General features: G+C 38.4%; 1 protein-coding gene across 1 annotated transcript in view; it reads left to right on the forward strand.

Annotated features, from left to right (window-relative positions):
* The window catches only part of TMEM164 (transmembrane protein 164), a 44,077-nt gene extending 25,975 nt beyond the window's left edge, over positions 1 to 18,102 (forward strand). The window contains exons 5-7 of the mRNA XM_029997261.1: positions 4,173 to 4,251; positions 13,931 to 14,031; positions 14,427 to 18,102. Of these exons, the coding sequence (XP_029853121.1) occupies positions 4,173 to 4,251; positions 13,931 to 14,031; positions 14,427 to 14,633 (387 nt within the window). The 3' untranslated portion in view covers positions 14,634 to 18,102. The remainder of the gene's footprint in view (positions 1 to 4,172; positions 4,252 to 13,930; positions 14,032 to 14,426) is intronic.
* The last annotated feature ends 3,574 nt before the right edge of the window (positions 18,103 to 21,676 follow it).

Consider the following 21,676-nt stretch of genomic DNA (forward strand, 5'->3'; position numbering starts at 1 on the left):
GTTTATTTCTTTGATTACTGATTATGTTTAGGAAACTAGCTACTGATTATAGGTTATGAGTCTGAGTTACTGATTACGTCTAAGAAGGTGGCTGGTACAGAATGACATTTGATGTTTACTAGACTTTGTGCTAGATGTGCTACAGAAAAGACGAGAATCTGGGAGTTGAATTCCTTCTATTCCTTTTTCTGCCGTACTCTGCAGTCTTTGTAAAGGATGATGGAGGGAGAGCTCTTGCACAGTACAGCGCTTGAGGTGTTGTTGCAAATAAAAGGCTAAGGTATAAATAATTAACAGAGGGAGGAGTACTCCTTTCAGAAAATGGAGCAAAGTGGTAACCTCCTAGCCCACTGAAAACCAACTGCTGTGTCTAAGTGGGTTTTAAACTCGTTTAAACTAGTATTGTGCGCCATACCCTTTTGGGGGAAACTCTCATTGGAATATCTGACTTTGGGGCTCAATTCAGCTGCTGTCTTGAAGAGATTTTTCTAAAGCTTAGTGGAAAGACCTAGTTGCTTCCTTAGGGCAGTAGCTGGTTTGAGTTAGGACATTAAGTACGTGCTCAGAGGACTGCTGTTGATGGCTGTGACTCTTCAAGCTCAGAGATGCAAGGGTGAGCTCTAATACTTTGTGATACAGTTTCTTCTTTTCAGTCTCCCAACCAATATAAGCAGCTGCTAGGAGTTTAGCTAGACTGGTAGAACTGTACATAATTTACCTGTTCCTGGGGTGGAAGTCTAGTGCCTGCACTATTCTTGGTACTTTTCAGAGGACCTTCAGTATGTGTCCAGGGAATGTGGCACTTTTGAATCTGCATCATACCAGGCTGATGTGGGAGCTAGAAGCACATGTGGGTGCTTTAAGCCAAGCTTTTCCTGGAGGAACAAAACACCATTTATTTTCTCTCAGAAACTTCATTACAAAATGTAAAAAGTGAATAGTCTGAATATTTATTTCCAGAGTACTTTGTTAGCATGTTTTGATCTTGTATGTTAGAGCAATTGTGTATGTGAGTATTAGTTTGCTGTGTTTTGAAATGTATATGATTTTATACCAATATTAAAACCTAGGAATGGATGAAGCAGATCTGCTTTGCCACGAATAGGAATCTTTAAAGGAGAAAAACTTATTGTCTTCAGTAACAGAGTAGCCTGTCCTCTGTATTCATTTACACTGTTAAGGGAACCTAGAATATGAATTAGTAGAAGAAATAGGTAATTTGTCCTTTTGTCTTGTAGCATTAGTTATTTTAAGATTCTGAGTAAGTGAAATGATGAAATGCAGGAAGAGTGATGCTGGCAGCTGGTAAGGTACACAGGAGTTTAATACAGAAACACCAGCAAATAAATTGGCAATTAATATACAGAGTTCAGATGAGTCTATCTTGGTAACAAATATCCAGTGATTCTGAATCTCTCTGGGGACAAGTGTGGTTGAAGAAATGTACCATGAACATCATTGGTTTGTTACTAGGGAAATACTGCTCTTTGGAGTGGCTGCTAGGTTTTCCTGGTGGCATCTGACAGGAGAGGACAAGTCTCTTGGGGCCTATGAAGAAGGTCCACTTTGGAGATTGTTGGAGTCTGGGTTGAAATATGTGTGGCCTTCATGAGTGCCTATGGTCAAATATTAGTAGAGGGACCAACTCAATATTTTGACTTACTTTGGTCTGTAAGTGTTGCTTTGATTTTTTTTTTTTTTTTAATTTCTCAAACTTTACCACTTGCTGAAGCGCTTACTTGTTTTCACAAAGAGGGTCTTTAAATCCTAGATTGATGGGTGATCCTTTCTACCTTGTCTTCACTTGCAGTTTCTCTTTGCATTTAAAAGGTACCTACCTATCTGCTATCTGTGAGTGAGTCTTTTATTGATAAAACAATTTATAGACAAGACCTTTAGAGCTAGGTGAGTCAGTTGCCCAGTACAACTTTATAGTTTATCTTTTGTGTTTGTTCTTTTTCTGTTTGTTGTAGCCTGGCTGTACAGCTTGAGTGCTTGGTTGTACAGAAATTCTGCTTTTGCGACTCTATAGCAGGAAATGCACTTGCATAATTAGCCAGGCTTCAGAACAAGCAATCTTTTATAGTGGAAAAAAAGATGTTTTGTTTTACAAAAAAAAATATTGTCAACACTACTGCAGCAAAACAACAGTTACTCTGTTCTCAGAAGTGTCCCGAGCGTAGTGTTTGTGTAACTGGCCGTCACAACTCCGCAAGTATAGAAGCCCTTATGAAACACAGATACTAAATAGAGAATGCTCCTTGGCAGGAGTGAGTGCCTCACGTTGTGTTGTTTATATCAGGAGCTATTGTTTCTGAAGCGTGCCTGTTCCAACTGGGAGAGGTACAGCTTTTTCTCTAGTTAGGAAAACTGCTTTAGCCTCTTTCAAAATAATTTTGATTCCCCTCTGTTTCTCTCAACAAGGGACAGCAGAAAAAGTTCAGATTCAGGAAACCTCACAACTTCTGTGAAGTTCTTGCTTGTGCATACTATTATCTTGCTTGGTTTTATGTTTTGATACAAAATACTTGGAAAAAAATAACCCAACAGATTGTATGGAAGATTTTTTTAGCTTAGTCTCCCAAGAGTTGGCCAAACATCTTGAAAGTTGCAATCAGGACACTGATAGTGTTCAGCTGGGGGATGCCAGGACTAGCAGAATCCAGCTGTTGGTTTTAGCATCTTTTATATTCAAAATAGGCTATAAGAATTGTTGTTGAATTTAAAAGATCATTATATTAATTACCAGCTGTTTATTGACCGCTATTTAGGAAGAAAACCAAACTCTGTTTCAACCTTTCTTTACTTCTGTTGATGTAGAATTTTTTGTAATGTTTCTGTTTCCAGTATGACTGAAGTCATACCTCAGTGTCTCAGAAAAATAATAGAAAAGGAAGGCTTTTTTCCTTTTCCCCTCCTCTCCTTTCCCCTTTTCCCCTCCTCTCCTTTCCCCTTTTCCCCTCCTCTCCTTTCCCCTTTTTCTTCCCAACAGACAAGCCACGATGGTAACACTTGCATCTGGATTTGCTTTAGCCTGTAGAATGATAGAATGAGTCTGCTTCTGAACCAAAGCTAATGGCTTTGTGTTATTCCTGTGAGATTTCATACTTGTGTGGTGGTATTGTCCAGTTTTCACTTCTGAGAAATAATGGAAAAGTACATCTTTTCAGCTTTGTAAGTGAGCTGCAACAAGAAGTTGAATTCTCAATTTTGAGTTTGAATCTTTTCTACTACTGTTCAGTTTTAAATGTGTTGCTTTAGTTTGACAAGTAGGTATAGGCAAAGGCATTTACAGATGGGAATAACTTTCAAATACAGTGCATCACCTTTTCTAACTGACAAAGAGCTAGAATTAGTTAGGTCTGGATTAAGGGGCTCAAATTAAACTCAGAGTTGTGGTTCAAGTTATTTTTAGCACAGTATTGTTTTAGCACAGTCTGTCTGACTTCTTAGAGAAGTAACATGAATTCAACTAAACACACAAATGACTAATTTTAATTTCCCAAAAGTTGTCAGCAGGTGAGAAATACCTGATTTACTACTAACTGGTAACTTGTTTACATATATCCTTCTGCAGCTTCTCTTAAAAACCTATAAAATATGGGTTATTTTATATTTGGTGAAGCTTAGCAGTTTCACACAAGCATGCAGATTGCTATAAATCAGGTCTTTTGGTTTTTGCACAGGCCTCCTCAGTAATTACTTTTATATATTTATTTATATACTTTTATATATGTAAAATACCTCATTTATAGAGTTCTGTCACTCACAAGGTGGCAATTATCTTTTCTTTCTAAATAGGCTACTGTCATATGGGGTGTGCATAGTTTCTGGTTTGATTGCTTGAGGGTTTTCCATTGTTATTGGTAATTTACGCTAACTAAGAAAGGGAAAAGAGCAGTCTTATGTTATTCCTTCTTTGTTGTGCTTCTGGCTAATTTTGAGAATTGTCTACTTGAAGTGCTGCATTGCATTTGTGGCAAGGGGAATGGAATGTGTGCAGTTAGCTGCACCTTCAAAGCACTGACTATTAATGTCACCTCTTTGTTAATATACATCGGTGATACAATAACTGAACTGAAGGGATTGTCATGGGTTATAAGGAGAATGGTTCCTTGTAACTCAGTTGTTAGTGATGAAAAACATTTACAAATATTTTCCTTATTCCACAGCTTCCATTTGAAATGGAAATTTATTACATCCAGCATGTGATGCTTTATGTTGTGCCCATCTATCTGCTGCGGAAAGGAGGTAGGTTGGCAATTTAGTCTGTACGTATTGAATTGGTCCCATGCAATGAAAAAGCTGTGTTTAATGGTTACCACAGGCTTTCCTCTTGGTTTTTTTTTTTTTACCAATTTTCTCTATGTTGTTACTTAATAGTTTCTGATGTTATGTTGGAGTTGTAACCTGGGTAACAAAGACTTGTATCAGGCACTGAAATGGGAATAAAAAAAACGGTCTTTTGCCCAAAGGGATATCAAGAATGTATTGTCATAATGTGCACTATCTTCTTGAGTAGCATCTCTGCCATATTGCAGCATTCTAAGTTGTTGGTGGGATGTATTTTTAAGACTTTTGCCTTCTTGGATGACTCTTGAGAAGTACTGCAACTTAAAATGAGCTGGAAAACATAAATATTATTGTATCCCCAAGTAAATATTAGTCAGCTAGTTAGATAAACTCCTGAAATTCTGAGGCTCTAATGAAATGTAGAGACACATATTAGTGAAATGAACTAGCTTGCTTGTTATCTCTTCTAACAAGATTACTATCTTGCATTCACTTATAATAATTCAGTAAGTCTGGGCGTCCCAAATTGTTCCACTGGCGAGTGATTTTTCTAGTCGTCGCTCCTTAGAAGGGAATGCAGTATGTATTCACCTGCTGTGATGCTCTGCCCCCCTCTAGCGTTGACATGCCTCCAGCTGCATTTTCTAGCAGAGCTAAATTGTTTCATCCAGGAGATAAAAGATGATGATTTATGGTCCAGATGTTCAGTAGCCTTTAATGAAAACCCCAAGGATGTGATGTCAAGCAATGGGATACAATTTGGCAAATGCTCAGAGCAAGCATAGTCAGCCTCTTCCATTTTGGTGAATCTTTTTTATTTTATACCAGCAGTCACTTAGAACCTTTCACATTTATTTCACTATGGGTTTGTAACCTTTTTGTTTTTCACTGCCAAGTGAAACGAAATGAAAATGATCCAAAGGAAAAAGTGAAGTATCATACTTCAAAACATCATAATGCCAAAAGAAATATGCCAGCCACATTTAATTTTAATCCATCTTTGATATCTTATAATTCTGGCAAATAATGCTAAAGTGCAGTATAGTTGTAGAAGTTACAGGAACTCCTAATCATTGCAGAAGGGGCCTGGGGAGAGGGGGGACAAAGTATAAACAGCCATGTAGTACACCATAGGCAATGACAAACCAAGCTCTTGTGGTGTCACTAAATCACTTCTTTTGATGGCCTTGAAGTTCCCATATGACATCATTTTAACACGTGTATTTCTTTTGCTTTAAAGTTTGGCCTTGGATGTTACTTGATGTGTTCCTCTGATTTTTGGTTGGTTGGTTTGGTTTGGTTTTTTGTTTGTTTTGAAGTAAAGGTTCTTTGGGTTCTTCAGTACTGGTTTCCTGGGGCTGACAGGACTGTATCTGCAGTTTGAAGGGCTTTGTGTTGTACAGTTGTCACCCTAGTGCAGTTTTCTAAATTTTTGGCCTTTATTAATTTACAGGTATTTGCTGCCATCTAATGTTGACATGATAGCAGTGAAATTTCTAAAAGGCTAAATATGTCAGCCGAGATTGCCCTAGGTTGTGTAACTAGTAACTGTTCATGTTCTTATGCAGTTGGCTCCTGATCACCTTACTGACTGTAATACCTCGTTAGCAAAATGCCCACGGACTTTTGTAGTAGTTATGGCTAGTGCCACAGGAGAGACAATGTATGATTTTTGATGGAAAAATTACTCAACCTGAAAACATTTGTTGATATTTTGTCATTTCACTAGCACCTTTGTTTAAAGTACTTTCTGAGTAGATCACATCCTTTATCCTAACTATGTCTTGTGAAAATTGCTTTTTCATCACTGATGTCGATTAGCATGCAGCTTTATTTCTGTATTTTAAATAGAAATTTCTATCACTGAATCTATGGGTTATGGTTGGGAGAAGTAATTGAAGGGGAGTAAAATTGGAAAAATGAAAAGGAATGGATCGTATATGGAAAAATATACTACTTCAGTTTTATTGGGAATCTGCCAATATTACTGATGGCCATAACAGGATCTCAATAGTAGTATTAACATTTCTCAAAGGAAGGTTGAGCAGAACACCTGAAGCAGAGTTGATTTGCGGCTCATTCTATACTGAACTGCATGTCCAAGTTTGCTGACATGCTAATCAAGTATCATACCAGTCATGCACACACATTCAATACCTGTTGATGTGTTTCTTTTTTGAAAGGAAACTGGGTGACAGTAAGCAAGGGCTGTAATAATTTATTTTCTTTGTCTCCCTGCTATTCATTACAGTGGTGAAGACGGGTCATGTTGCACTGGCAGCATCACCTTCATGTCCCCCCCGCCATGTAAGTGTGGGGGCTTTGCTATGCTTAGGATCAAATTGATGAGAGAGATGTTCAGAACTCAGGCTTCAGTGTTGCACAGTGAACTCACTGAAGCTTAAGCATGTATTTCCTCTTGGGGATTAAGACCTCTTTCTCTCTTCCTCTTCCCTCTCCCTCCCCTCTGTACTGAGTGAATATAAATTTCTGTACTTCCCTTTCTAACATATTTTCTTTCCAAGTGCACATACACATGTATACATAAACATGCATGCCAGGCTAGACAAAATAAATGTTAATGCACTAAAGCTCAGATATTTCTTGGCTGCACTAAGAGGCTCTCATGCAAAATAGATGTAGTGCAGATACAACAGGCCAGCACAGAAGATTCCTAACTCAAGGTAGTTCTTACATGAAGTGTATCTGCAGTTGGCAACTTTTTTGCAGAATGAATCTCACCTTGTATCACCTGTGAACCCTGCCAAAAATTATAGTATGCATCTGGGCAGGACACAGCATTCCTGAAATAGCTGGATAGGCTGAACCAGAGCTGTAGGTCAGTTTTCCCTTTTCCTTAGGAGGTGAGACCCTTGCTTCCCTGTCAAAAAAAGTATGAATGTTTTTTGCATCTTCTGGATTGGTTTACTGTTGCATCATCCGAGTGCTAGGATTGGCAAAGGGAGGTGCAATGAATGAATTGTCAAGGTGAAAGGAAGAAGGTGGGAACCACAGCAGTGCAGATTTAGACCATGGAACCAACCCCTTCATTGAAAAACTCCTCAAACCACTTTCATCTACAACTAAGCTGGTCTTCTGAAGCATATGAGTGTGCTCAGATAATTATACTTTACACTACTGGGATACAGATTGCTGGTAGAAGGCTTAGGGAGATGGCAGCTGAGGAAGTGTAATGTCTCAACTATTTCAACAGTGCATTAACCTGACCTTCTAAGATCAAGGTATTAGAGACCTTCAGTGGTGGTCAGGACAACTTAGTTTTTCTAACTGTATACTCTTAACATAATGAAAAAAAAATTAGTTTGCCCTGCATCAGCCTTAGAGACTCACAGTTCTGACTGTCGTTGTCCTTAAGCTAGTTTGGTCAGATTTTCTGATGGATTTGACAAGATTAGACGTGCACCTTATTTCAGAGCTTCAGATTGTATTGAAATTTAATTAAAATGGAATTGTTATTTCCTGAGTGCTGTGAGCAAATGATAGCATTCCACAACAGTTTGAAATAAGGGTTAATTTGTAGCAGCTCTCCAGCAGAGGAGTTCAGGAGATAATCTTCCTTGTGTTTTGAGATCCCCAGCATTATTGAGTTGACTTAATAACTTAATGAAGTAGAAAAGGATGTTGATGTTGAGTTTTTTTAGGATTTTGTCACTTTTAGGAGCAATTTGATGTATGAACACCTGTACCTGAAGTTACAGGGTGTTATGTTTGCTTGATCAGAGGCCTTTGTAATGGTGTCACTGACACGTTAGCCTGCAGGGGGAGATAGTCTCCAGCATCCACTCTGTCCAAATGGCTATGCAGATTCTCAAAATTCACAGTTCAAATGCAGGTTGTCCACACTGTGGCGGAAGTAAATTGATTTGGTTGTATTTTTTTTTTGAGCGGGGGGAATCTTCTTTTGGAGCCAAAACTGACAGTAATGGCCTTGTAAATTCTGGACAGTCCTGTGGTCTGGCCCCATGTATTTTAAGAGCTGATTCGCTGTTGTACAGCTGTGCACAAGTGGACAGACATACACGCCCTAAATAATTAAGTAGGTGAGTTGTTTGTTGGGAGTAGAGTCAGAATTTTCAGCTTATAAGGCAAGTGCTGTATCTTTATAAGCAATAAAGAAACTGTCTCTCTGACTCAAGTCATAAAGCCCTTTTCTTTTTTGATCTAAGTGTCTTCAAGAGTGGTATCAGAAGAGATGAAGCTCTATGGCGTTGTCAGAAAGTCAGTAGAAGTTGATGGGGTTTTTTGGTTTGTTTTTTTTTTTTTTTTTTACTTTTTTCCCCTCTCATGGAGCATGTCTCTGTCGCACTTCAGATAGATTGACAGAAGCAGCTCTGTATAGCCAGCTTTCGTAAGGGCACTGCAGCGTTTCTTACCTAATGAGAAGCTGGGCTAAGTTGTAAGATGTAGAACACAGATACCAAGTACAGACGAAAGGATCATTTTTCCTGTGGCTGTAAACTAGGAAAGCGCAATTAAAGCAATTGCAGATCTGAACTTGTGCTTTCCATTGGCTGTTAGGACTTGCTGGCAAGAGTGAGGGATTACCATATTTAAAGACATTTCTAACTGTTGTACCCTTTCTCAGCCACTTCCCCGCTTTGTGACACTTACCTGTATTTAGCTGCATCTTTCTTTAGCTTTTAAATGGAGTTATAAAACAGGCTTTATTATTTACCTCAGTAGTAATTCAGGAAAAAAAAATCACTATATATTTGAATATAGTTACATAGTCATAAATCTAGTTTATCTCCATCCTCATTGAAATACTTGATAATGTGCAGTACAGCTCTTTCACTGAAAGTCTTAATTACTTGGAGACCTGTCAACTCTTGTGTGTTATTCTCCTACTCTCCTGCTAGCAGCTTCTATGTTGTGATTCCAGCTTTTCTCTACCTCCTGAATCCCATGTATTTGACGTAAATGCTGGTTTCACTGTCCAGCTGTGCCTGTACTATGGCACCTTGAGCAGCAGGGTGGCTGTGGCACTGTTCAGCTGGAGGTGTGTGCTGTTGCTCTGGCTGCAGGCTCATGCTGCAGTCTCTCATGTAGCTTGATGGTTTCAGGATAATCTTATTTGATGATTTAAGAGAGCTGGAGAGGAAGAAGAGGGGACATGTATGTCTTATGTTGTGTGATCCTCTGAGCTTTATGCACTGGGCAGTTACATTTCCTTTGAAACTATGGTGGCCTATTACGAAACACTTAAAACTAAAGAAGGACGTTAATGTGGCATTCTCTGAGTGGGCCCAAGGTCTGTTAAAGACTTCTCTCCCTTACCAGGAGATAGAGAAATTTAGAAGGATATGTACCAGTATATGGAGGAACTACTACTATATGAAGGAAGAACTGCTGCTGCTTCTTTAAGGAATATAAAAAATGGTTCCCGAGAGCAGCAGGTAATATAAGACCCCTGTCTGAGCCGATTCTGATGAGACTAGCTGGCATTGAGGGAAATGGAAATCTTCTGGCATAAGGTAGTATTTTGAAATCTACACATAGATTCAGAACAGCTGTAGGGGAAACTGGATTTCAGGCTCATCCTCTTGAGAACATTTTTCCTGTTTTCCTCTGGAAAGGAAGTTTGGTCTCTAGGCTAGCTCAATAGGCCACACAACTAGAATTAACCCTTTGATCAAGGGAAATAAAATGGAAATAAATTTGCCCTCACATTTTTATAAGCTTGAAAATGAAGGAATTGTAATAGTTGCTCTGCGTTTTGGATTAAGCAAGTCTACCTGTAATTGTGAAGTAGAGTGTGCTGGGCTGGAAAACTGGTAAAGCTCTATCAAATGTAGTGGGAATGAAAGCCAGACATTAATTAGGAAAAAGAGATTATTTTAACACCCTACTAAATTAAAAAATTGTACTATATTTAGGTTCTAATTCAAACAGAGGAGTAGTCTTCTCCTGCATTATGTTTTCATAGAAATACAGAAGGAGTATTACTTTCTATTAAGTTGCATTCAGATTTTTACAAGCCTATGTTTTGAGAACTTTAAATAAAAGTAATAGTTCATAAGAACACTAGAATTAGCACAAGACACTGCAGGGGGAAGCAGTATAAAAGAAATTGAGTCACTTTGTTGATTTTTAAAGCCATACTTCCATTTCCTAGATGGCAAAATTAACCACTTGGCATGTTCAAGGTCAACAAATTCTTGTTGCAGAAGCAGATGATGAACCGCAAACTCTTCAATCTATATGAAATCTTTTCTATCGATGCTATTGAAATAATGAAGCTTAATTTAAACTGAAATATCCACCGCCGTGCTATTTCAACACAAGAGCAAATATACGGCCTACTTGGATGACCCTGATTTGGAACGGTCTCAACTGTCTGGGGCATGAGCATTTTTGAGAATGAGATTAGTGCCAGACTGGCAGTTGGATTAAATTTTCGAAAGTGCTTAACATATAAGAATTGCCTGTGATCCTTAGTGAATAGAGGGTGAAACTCACGGCTACCTATTGAACTTGATTTTCTATGTAAGCAGCAAGTAGCTTTTGCCAAAGCCAACACAGGCCATTCAAACAACCACTCAGCTGGGTCTCAGTTCTCCTGTTTGTATGTTTCTGTTAACAGACTGTACTACAGAAAATAGACCACATGGCTCCGTTAAACAGTCATCTGTTGAATAGCAGGACTGTAGAGTAATAAAATCTGTAGTGATTATTTATCTAATGAGAAATGTACAGAAAATTATCCCAGGTATGAATTTAAAATGAGTTTCCCAAAGCACACTTGGGAATCCAGAGCTCTCTGAAATGTATTCATGTGGAGGTTGTTGTTTCTTTTTTGTCCCTTGATGTCCAAATAATGTTACTGCTGAAAATCTCACTATTATTGTCAGGATTGCAAACTCTAGCAAGGAGGGATTTTTCTATATAAAGCAAGATCAAAAGTCTGTAGAGGGTGAGAGTTGCTAATACATTTTTTTGAAGTTTTGCAACAGAGAGAGGATGTAGCAGTATGAAATTCTTTGCTGGAGGGACCCAAACAGCTCACCTAAGTGACTTCTGAAACATGGTTCCCTGACTAGATTGAAGCTGGACATGAGAAACTTGGATTCAAAGCCAAATTATGCCACTGATCTGTTTTGTCAACTTGTGCAATTTCCTTAGTCTTTTAATGACTGCCTTCTCCCTCCAGTCTTGTTTCATAGCTGGGTTCACTTGTCTATTTTAGTGTTTATATACTACCTGCACTGTAAGTCCCCCAGATATCAAGGTCTCTGGATTCTGGCTTTTCTGAGTGTTTACCTCTTTAGACTACTACCATCTGTTCTCGGGCTTTGTCGAATACTTCTGAAATAACACAGGCAACTGCCAACCAGGCGAGTTTATGTGAAACCAAATTTGGTATAGTGCTACTCTGCCAGTTCCTGGGAGCTGTTTTAGATAGCTTATTTAAATTTTATTTTGTGTTTTACATCTAGGTTAAACATGCACCTAAAACTGCAAAGACAACACAAAAAAAACCTTTGCAAGTCAAATGATGTTTTCTTTGCTCTACAGCTGAGCAGGGAGCACAAAGAGTTTCTGTATAGCTTGACCAGGTCACTTAAAGTTGGTGCAGCCAAAAATAGAGCCATGGTCTCCTGAACTCTGACACGAAGGCTAGCTGCTGCTTCTCTTGCTCTCTGTAATGAAAAACCATATTCAAGGTGGTATCACGTATCTGATGTTTTCCAGCAGTGGAGTTTAATGAATATCATTGCTATTTAAGTGAAGTCTCCTGTACCATTTTCTAAGTAGGATACCAGCTCTTAGATTGTGCTTGCTAAGTACATTCGAAGAATTAGACTGCTGTGAATTTTTTTCCCTTTACCTGTAGAGTACTCCACTTAAAGTTACTCATGTAGAGTTCACTTTTACCTTTGGGTTTTGCTTATAGTTCAGACACTTCTTCTGACCTTCACCTTCCCACTGGATAAGAAATCTTATTAGCTGCCTTATGCTTTCAGAGTAGCTTCTCTGCTCATATTTATCACGGTTGCACCAAGTCACAGCTTGCTTACTGAAACATGGTGTGCCGTTGTATCTCGGGTAATTACATTAATATTGCTGCTCATTAAAGTCAGTGAGTGATATATGGAGTGCATATGTGCTGCTGTCATTCAAGCATACAATCAATTCCTTAATCTCTGTTGACTAGCAAGAGAGAAGCTATGTTATTTTGAGTGGACAATGAATAGAGGTACAGGTTTAGACAATAAAGCGTAGGTAATTTTGAAATTGTAACATTCACAAAATTATATCTAAATTAGATTATTTCAGTTAGCTACTGCAAAATCAATCTGAACTGGCATGATGGGTACAAGCTATGGGAGAAAACTATGCAGAAAAGAATTGTAAAAGGGCAACAGGGATTGAGAAAGTAGTGCTCTAGGGATTTTAAACCTGAGACAGGATGTACCATTATACGGTGGTGTCGTAAAGCAAGTTAACAGCAGTTATTTGCCTTTATCTACGTATGAGACCATACATAGGCATACTCATACCAGCTTTAGTCTGGTGAGTTCTGTCATAGCTAGCTACGCCTGTGTAGTTAGTTCCCAGTAGCCCTGCACAGTATATGCTGAAGTCTGTAATTACTTCCTGGTAATTACTGAATGTGCTAGCTAGCAAAGGCTAATATGAATATTGCACTCTGTGCTGTAAGCTATCCTTTGAGTACTGGATACATGTTCCAATACTTAATAATATCTAATGGATCAGAGAGCAGACAAAGGCAGGTGAAAAATGCCAGCATATTTTTACAATCATCTGAAACTCTACAACTTCTTATAGCAGCTGAGCAGCATCACGTGGTGCATCTTTTTTTGTCTTTTTTTGGTTAAGTTGTTAAATTCATAAGGAAAATAGTATTTTTTCCCCATATCTTACACTGAAATTTTTATGTGTGTTAGTAAGAGTGTTGAGAACTCTGTAAACTGTTTTTGTTCTCACCATATGATGTTTGAATATTTAATTCCGGAAACAGTCTTGTATCTAAGGGTAATTTTATTAGATCTGATTGCCTTGGTATATTATAGATCACATGATACTGTGTTTTGTCAGTAAATTGACAAAACCTAATTTCAGGAGGAGAGAGAGAAAGGTGAACCCAGGAATAATGTGATATCTGCTACTTCATTTGAAGGGGAAAAAAAACTTTACAGTATCTGTGATATCTACTGATTATAAAATTGTTTGTAGTGTATATCTGAAAATACCTCCACAGCAGTTTTCATTTAAAAGCACAGTCTGTCGTTAATGGATTGACTACTTTATACAGATTCATTGTATACCATTACTGTATTTAAAAATCATTTAGTACTTCTGTGGTAGAAGGAAGAATGGGGTACAAATCACTGGTGTTGGTGAAAAATAGGCAAGCTTCATGAGGTAACATATTGTACATTTTACTGCTGGACCAGAAGGAGGGAACAAACTGATCAGGATGCTCCAGGTAAGAAGTAAGGCTCTCAAATATTAATTACTATAATGGTATTGAGTAGGTTATCAGCTAAAGCCAGATGCCCTAACATCCACAGAGCAGAAGAGAGGATTATTCATGAGTGTTTGATGGACACAGCAATTCAGCTGAATACTAATGTATTCCTTTCTTTTCAAGGTATCTACACTCCAGAACCACTCTGCAATTTCTGGTGGGCTCTTTTATCCACGGGGTTTATGTTTGTGTATCATTTTAGCATCTTGCAGATTCTGGGATTGGTAAGTAAATAGAGGTTAATAAATGGATAGTTTGCAAGTACATTCAAAGTAAAAACACTGACTAGTTTTTCAAAGCGTCCCGATATATATGGGTAAGACTACTTGCATGCAAATTTTTAATTGCATGTTCTAATGCGCATTTGTATCTCGTATCTCACAAGCATTGGTAAAATATTTCATAAATTGATTATGTACCTGCATAAATCCATCTATTAAATGCACAACTGAATTTGGACCTGCTTTCCTTCTGAAAGCTGCCCTACTTGTGTTGAACAAAGGAGTGCCACCTAAACATTTTTGATTATTATGGTATTTTCAAAATTACCATTTTAGGTGTCTGAATCAGTGCAACACAAAAATACCGTTAATTTATAAATTTGTTGTCACTTTCTCAGGTTACAGAAGTGAATTTGAACAACATGTTGTGCCCAGCCGTCTCAGATCCTTTTTATGGGCCCTGGTATCGAATCTGGGCATCTGGACATCAGACTGTCATGACCATGACTCATGGGAAACTTGTAATCCTACTGTTTTACAGTGCTGTCCCCATCTTTAAATGTAGCATGGACTTGCTTAGACTCCCAGCTAAGAAAATAGACTGAAATTTCTCCCCACGATGTAGTACATACAGGAAGCAGAGATACTTATACTGGAAAACAAAGAGGAGGGATGAGACGACAATGTGTTTATACTTCTCCCCACAGTTTATTGCCTCAAAAACACCTCTATAATCAAGTGAGGTTTTTTTTAACTGCTGTTTCTCACTGCCTATTGCCAATGGCAAAATTAGTGGCCTTATTCTGGAAAAGGTTCATGTTTTATACATTTTGTGTAGATTACAGTAGAATCTTGCTAAGCTACCGTTTAAAATTAGGCCAGGATCTGTCCACATTCCAGCAAAGAGAGTGGCAATGCTACCTCGTTTTGACTTATTTTCCATTAAATAGAAGTATGCTTATATCATAGGATAGGAAATAAAGCTGAATTACAACACTCCAGTGATGTGAACAGAACACATGTTGAAGTACATCATCCTGGCTTAACTCTTAGCACTTGAATGTTGCAAAATGGTCACAGTGAAATGATGTACACTTAATCTCCCAGTTGTAAGTGCAAAACAGTGAGGTTCTACTGTATTTTCTTTAAGCTGGTTGAAAATGTTGGGGAACAATAACTCATTAAAAAAAAAATTTTTTTTTTTAATCAACTACTTGATTTCTAAGCTGCTGTGGATAAATATCTATCTGGCGAAGTCTCATCAGATCTTGATGCTTTGGTTATGCTTTTATTTGAGTGAGTGGAAAAATACCATGTTGAAATAATTTCAAAAGACTATGTTATGTATAAGCTATGATAACGTATTTCATCCACTGTTCTGACCTGACTTTGAACAAAAATGGTTTTTTCACTTAGCTTAGATTGGAGAGGGAGTGGAGATACAATGTCCAACATAAACATCAGTTTTCCTTTTTTACTTACTAGATTTTGAAACATTCCTCCTCTGTGTTCTACACTGATCTTCACTCAGTAGAGTGGTTAGTGAAGAAACAAAATGAAACTATGTTCTCTCTCTACAGCTCTAATACATTCTGTATACTGAATTTAAAATACAGATATAAAAAGTCAAATCAGTGTAGGCCTCTACTGAGCAGAAAGTGTTCCAGTTTACTAGTATGACTAAATCTTCCTGTCAACATGTCTTTTGGACAACAGGATGTAGATAGGCAGAATGATAAATAGTAAACTGTGTGTACCTGTTCAAATTTTCCAAGGCTAGAGGAGAAACTGGTGGGCAGAATGATGGGAAATCTTGAGTGTGTTCCTCCAGGTAGTTAACTGTGAGTCTATTATGCAGACTGTTGTCTTTCAGGGCTGTAGGAATTTTGTTGTACAAAAGTTTGTTGCAATTTATAGATTCATTGTGTTGTCAAAGCTGTGACTTGTAAGATAAAACAAAACCATACCTCCTCCAGCTGGATCACCTGAAGATATGTTCTGAAGTTAAGGTACAGTCATTTATACCTCAAGAAGGCAAAGTAAGAATGAGAAGTGGTTGACTTTTTTTTTTTTTCCTTAAAAAAGAAAAATTTTCATTGGAGAGGGCACCAGTGGCTACTTCGAATATTTTTTATTCCATATAATTAAAAAAAAAGTACACCTCAATCCAAAATATAGTCCCACATTCTAATTTACACACTGGTTTCTGGCTTTCTTCCATGTCTTGCTGTGTGTATATATATACATAATAAATATACTGTACTCTCACAACTTGAGAACATGTGACATATACCTAAACTATCCATCAAACATGTATAGCTAGTCTTAGTTATACAGACTGTATGGCTCCTTGTGTTTTTCATCAGAATTCAGCTTGAGAAAGCTAAGCACCTGGTAATAAGAACTGCCAGCATACGGAGTTAACTGTCAGTTGTTGATCCTGCAAATGTCTAAGTACATAATGAATTTCATCAAGTAGTCTCACTGCTGCCTCAGTAAAGCTGGGCATATGTTACTTAAGTATTTGTGGAGTGGGGCCTAAAGAATGAAGGCGTTGGTACTGAAGGCCTGAATCTGTCTGTGAAAGACCACTTAATTAGCTGCTGAAGTGATAGAAATTCTTGCTGTTTATTTCAGCAGATTCAGTATTTCATGGTGAAATACAGGATGTTGCTGGGAGATGCTAAGATGCAGTGCTGGATGTTAAAGCCTATTAATGTACTTCATCTCCTATGAATAGCTGAATGAAATCTACAGTGATTCTTCCCTCCCCATAGTTAGTGTCAAGTGTATCATGGTTTATTTATTTACTTAAGAATTTGGCAAAATGCCTTATGTTGAATTCAGTCCTGTTTAGAAGGAATGTTTGGTATTACAATAGAATTATTTTAGCCAAATTTTGCAAATACTATTTCACATTATTATTTGCTTATCTTCACTGACGTTTTGTTTTTTTAAGAATCTTTCCTGTTTCTTTATTTTTTCTTCAGAATATTGTAGCTACTGGGAAAATTTCTGAGCTACATGAAAGTAGCAGGCTTTTTTTTTTTTTTTTTTTTTTAACTACAACATTTCCTATCTATAGTCATATGCTTCAGGGCATTCTAAACAAGTATAAAACAGCTGCTATTTGCCACCATTGACTGCCTCTGGTCAATTAAGACTGCAGGAGCATTTAAATAAGCTCAGGTGTCTCAGTGCAGGCTGTTTGCTTTGTAGGCAAAGTTTGTGAGCTCTTCTGACTGACTTAAAATTCAGTAGCAGGAATGGCAATGTTAAATATAGCTACCTGAGGGAAGTCCCCGGGGCAATTTGGATGAAAGCATTCTTGGTGTAGTCGTACCACTTGTACCATTCACTTTGATAGCAGAGTCACTGTAAGTGATTGCTCCTGCCTTCCCTCCCACCCTGTACCACAGAAGTCTGTTTCTGTCACTGTGCTGTGACTCATGCTTTTTCTCTGTTATGCTGGTCCAGTTGTTTTGAGTCATGGTAGAAATTTCAGGCATAATTTCAGAACATGGAGTATGCTGACAGAACTGCTCATCAAAACCAATGGGACACTTATATTCCCCTTCCAAACCTTACCTGTGCAGGTTCTGGAGCTTGTTGAATTCTTCTGTACCAATTTAAGTTGCTAAAATGGCTAACTGAAGAAGGAAATTCGGCAAAAAAGCAGGGAGGTAAACCAACTACTACACCCAGTAAGGATTTTAGAGGTATTGGAGCTGCTGTAAAAGAGTTGAATGGTGCAATTGGAGTCAGGTGGGAAGGAAGGCAGTGGAACCTTCACCTTTTGTTTGACGGTAAGCTGTTGCTTCTTTGGTTGTTGTACAGTATCAGTGAAGCTGGCTGAGATAGAACAGAATCATTCAGGTTGGAAAAGATCCTTAAGATGATGGAGTCCAACCATAAACCTAACACTGCCAAGTCCATCACTAAACCACATCCCTAAGCACCATGTCTACATGTCTTTTAAATACCTCCAGGGATGGTGACTCCACCACTTCCTGGGCAGCCTGTCCCAGTGCTTGGCAACCCTTTTGGTGAAGAAATTTTTCCGAATACCAAATCTAAACCTCCCCTGGTGCAACTTGAGCCCATTTCCTCTTGTCCTGTCGCTTGTTACTTGGGAGAAGAGACTGACATCTACCTCATTACAACCTCCTTTCAGGTAGTTGTAGAGAGCGATAAGGGCTCCCCTCAGCCTCCTTTTCTCCAGGCTGAACAACCCCAGTTCCCTCAGCCGTTCCTCGTAAGACTTGTGCTCTAGACCCTTCACCAGATTCGTTGCCCTTCTCTGGACACGCTCACTCCAGCAGCTCAATGTCTTTCTTGTAGTGAGGGGCCCCAAAGTTAAATTATCCCCTCCCTCCCCTTGCCCTTTTGGAAGGCTTTTTAAATGTACTATTTCATTTTGGTTTATGGTATGGCACCACAAGAAACAGTATCAGCATAGCTGAGACACAAGCTTCACCGAAGGTGAAGAACAGGTCAGAGTGGGAGCAGAAGGGGAATGGACTTCTGAAGCTAACGTCATTGAACTTCCCATCCTTTATTCCTCAGCTGTCTCTGGTATGTTTGGAATACGCATCAGACAGCTTGTTCAATGTGCAGGATATTGGTCTGACTGGGTAAGAAAGACGAATATTTAATCTCCATAGGAGTTCTTTATTCTCTGCCCTGGCAGAGGCCAATTTTCTTTTCCCTGATTGGTTTTTTTCATAGGCAGTTATGCTATATGGATGATTTCTTTGGTTGCTTTTATACTTATTTATGCTGGAAATTAAAGAACAAAACTATACTGCTATTCTTGAAAGCTAATTGACATTCTCTCCTGTGGTATTATGCACATGATCTATGTCAAGATAACTTGAAGCTGTTGCCCAGTACCTGGTGATGAGTTTTTACATTGCAGCAGTGCAATGTACAATTGAAAGGGTAGTCTGAGTCCTCCCTGGTCAAATGTTCCTAAATCTTTTGTCACAGTACTAAGAGTTATGAAAACATTAGCAATAGCTATGGGGCAGAGCAGGAGGGGAACCAGATAGCCAGACAGACTATTCCTTTCAGCAGCAGCTTAAGCCGACTGTAAAATCTCACCCTGAAGTGGACTGATTTGCTGTCCACTAGCAAGTCAGGCACAATACCAGAAAAAATTCTTGTGCAGTGCCAATGCCTAGACTTCACGGAGAAGTTGGTATGTATTAAGGTGTCTGACCAGAGCCTTCTACTCTCCTAATTTCTAGTACTGTAGGCACTTCAAACAAAATAAACACGGAAAAATGAAATTGATTGCTTTTACTGCCAGGGAATGACTGTCTAAATTTACCTCCCAATGTGCACATAAATGAAGCATTAGTAACTACAATAAACTTGTTTACCGATTGGTTTGTTTATGCAGCCTCAGAGTAAGTAGCCCTCTAAAGCAGAAAAGCGAGCTAGTAGAATTTCAACACCCACCACAACATCTGGCAATTCAGCCTGTGAATATTGAGATTATTGTGCCAAGGCTTTAGCTGTCCAGGATACATGCAGTGCTATTTTTCAAGGATTCAGACACTGTACGCAGTGTTTGAGCTGTATCTATTTGTTTAACTTCCTCCTATTTAAGCACCAAAGAAGAATTTGCATCTTGTTTCTTTTGAAGGATGAAAATTAACAGCTCTTGACCGTACTTGTATAAATCAATGAAACGCCACAGTCTATGAACACACTGCTCTACTTGGTTTCGGTTCAGCTTCTTAGGGCTTGACAAATGCTGCTTATAAGCAAGGAAGTCAGTCCATTTGCATACCTTAAGATTATAGAGTACCTCATTGTAGATTTATCCATCTGTTTCTGGCCACAATCAGGGTTTTGATATTTCTGTATATTTGATATCATTTTTGTAAAGCCCAGTTTAGTTTTTCTTTCAGGAATGGCTATTTGCAACTGTTAAATTACTGTACTTTTTATGTCCTAAGTCTTGCATCTAAACACCACAGGCATTTGTTTTCTATGCATCTATAGCTAATGGAAAATATAGACGTGCTGTTTTTCCTCACTGTTGCAATTGTTTCACTAGAGGTGGATTCCTAGCAATTAAATTAGTCCTAATAGTTAACAAAGCTCTGAAAAAGCCAAAAACTAGGAAGAGGGCATGTCAGCCCTGCTAGGAGGCGAAAGGTTTCTGCAGGCAGACAGGTCAACTTTGATGTTTTCATTTTTACAGTGACAAGACTCAACAAATCTGTTGATTTTTGTGATCTCGTACTCAAAAGTGATATTGCTGTAAATCTGTCTTGCAGCTTTTAGTGTAACTTAGTCAAAGCCAAGCTGTTTTTTTAAATGATTTTATTTTTTCTTCAGGGTCAATTTTGTACTTTTTTTAAATTATTTCTGCATTTACTGAGTCATTATCTCAATGCTGCAGAGGACGCAGCAGGCAGAACAGCGAGCGTACCCACACCCCTCTCGCCAACCAGACTGTGCCAGGGAGCTGGAGTTGCTCAGGCACTGGTCTGAAGCACACAGCAGTCTTTGGAAACGTGCAGCTCCAGTTCCCCTACCCTCTAGTTCAACCATGGTGTTATCCAGGCGCAGAATGGTACGGCAAGGGCAAGGATGGATGTGGAGAGGCTCAACTGCCACATATGCTGTTAGTTCTGAATAATTTGTAAGAGTGTTATGAATTTTGTAAACTTTTTAATGTGCTAAAACTTGGTTATGAGGTAACATTTACAAATAAGGGGTAATTTGTGTACTTGTTTTTGTATTTTGGTCTGATGTTCTTTTTTGTTGTTGTGCCCTAAGTCCAGATCACTGGGCAAATAGTTGTTAAACCTTTGAATTAAAATAAATAAATGCATTTTAATGGATACTGTACAGTTTTGTTATCATTCTAATTGTGCCAGGCACTGAGTCTGTCTGTCTTGCTTAAGACTTTTTAAAATCAGGCAGGAAAACCAAAATTGGCTTTCCACTTCAATTTGTAATATTAACAGTTAAAGTCACAGAAGGACTTTAATTGATAGCTAATCGTCAAATCAGATAAGAATATGGATTCTCCTGTCAAGCAGTCTGTACTGCTAGATGTAGTCCACTTTGCACATAGCAGTTTCTGTAAGTAAGTGAGAACAATGATTACTGGGATTTCTGGAAGTTTTAAGCATTTAAGTACAACCTGTGCCTGTGATCTGTCAATCAACATGAGCCAAGCCTGAGTTTACTGGCAGACCTCACTGTAGGACATCATAAATCCTTTAATCACTGTTTAAATATTCCATGTCTTTCAGGTAAAGAGCTCAGGAAACAGCATTATAGTATTACGATGCTTTCTCTTCGCTTCTTCTGCTGTTCTTGCCACGACTTTGGCAGGTGTCTTTTATTTCCTGTTCTATGTCACTTTAGCAGAAGATCATAGAACATGTACAGAGGTTTTCAGCTCAAAACTTTGTTCAGAAAGCTACTGTAATTAAGGTACTCAATCTTACACCATAGGTGATGGCAAAGTAGTTTTAATGCACTTCAGAATCTGGCTGTAATTAAAAATACATTTAAATAGATTGCAGTAATGTTGTGAGCCAGCACATCTCGGACAAGCAGGTATTTATTTCATTGTGTAAAAGTTTCCTGGCAAATACTGTTCCTGCAAAAAGAACATACT

The sequence above is a fragment of the Aquila chrysaetos genome, chromosome 21 (assembly GCF_900496995.4).
Source record: "Aquila chrysaetos chrysaetos chromosome 21, bAquChr1.4, whole genome shotgun sequence".
In the NCBI taxonomy this organism is placed as follows: domain Eukaryota; kingdom Metazoa; phylum Chordata; class Aves; order Accipitriformes; family Accipitridae; genus Aquila; species Aquila chrysaetos.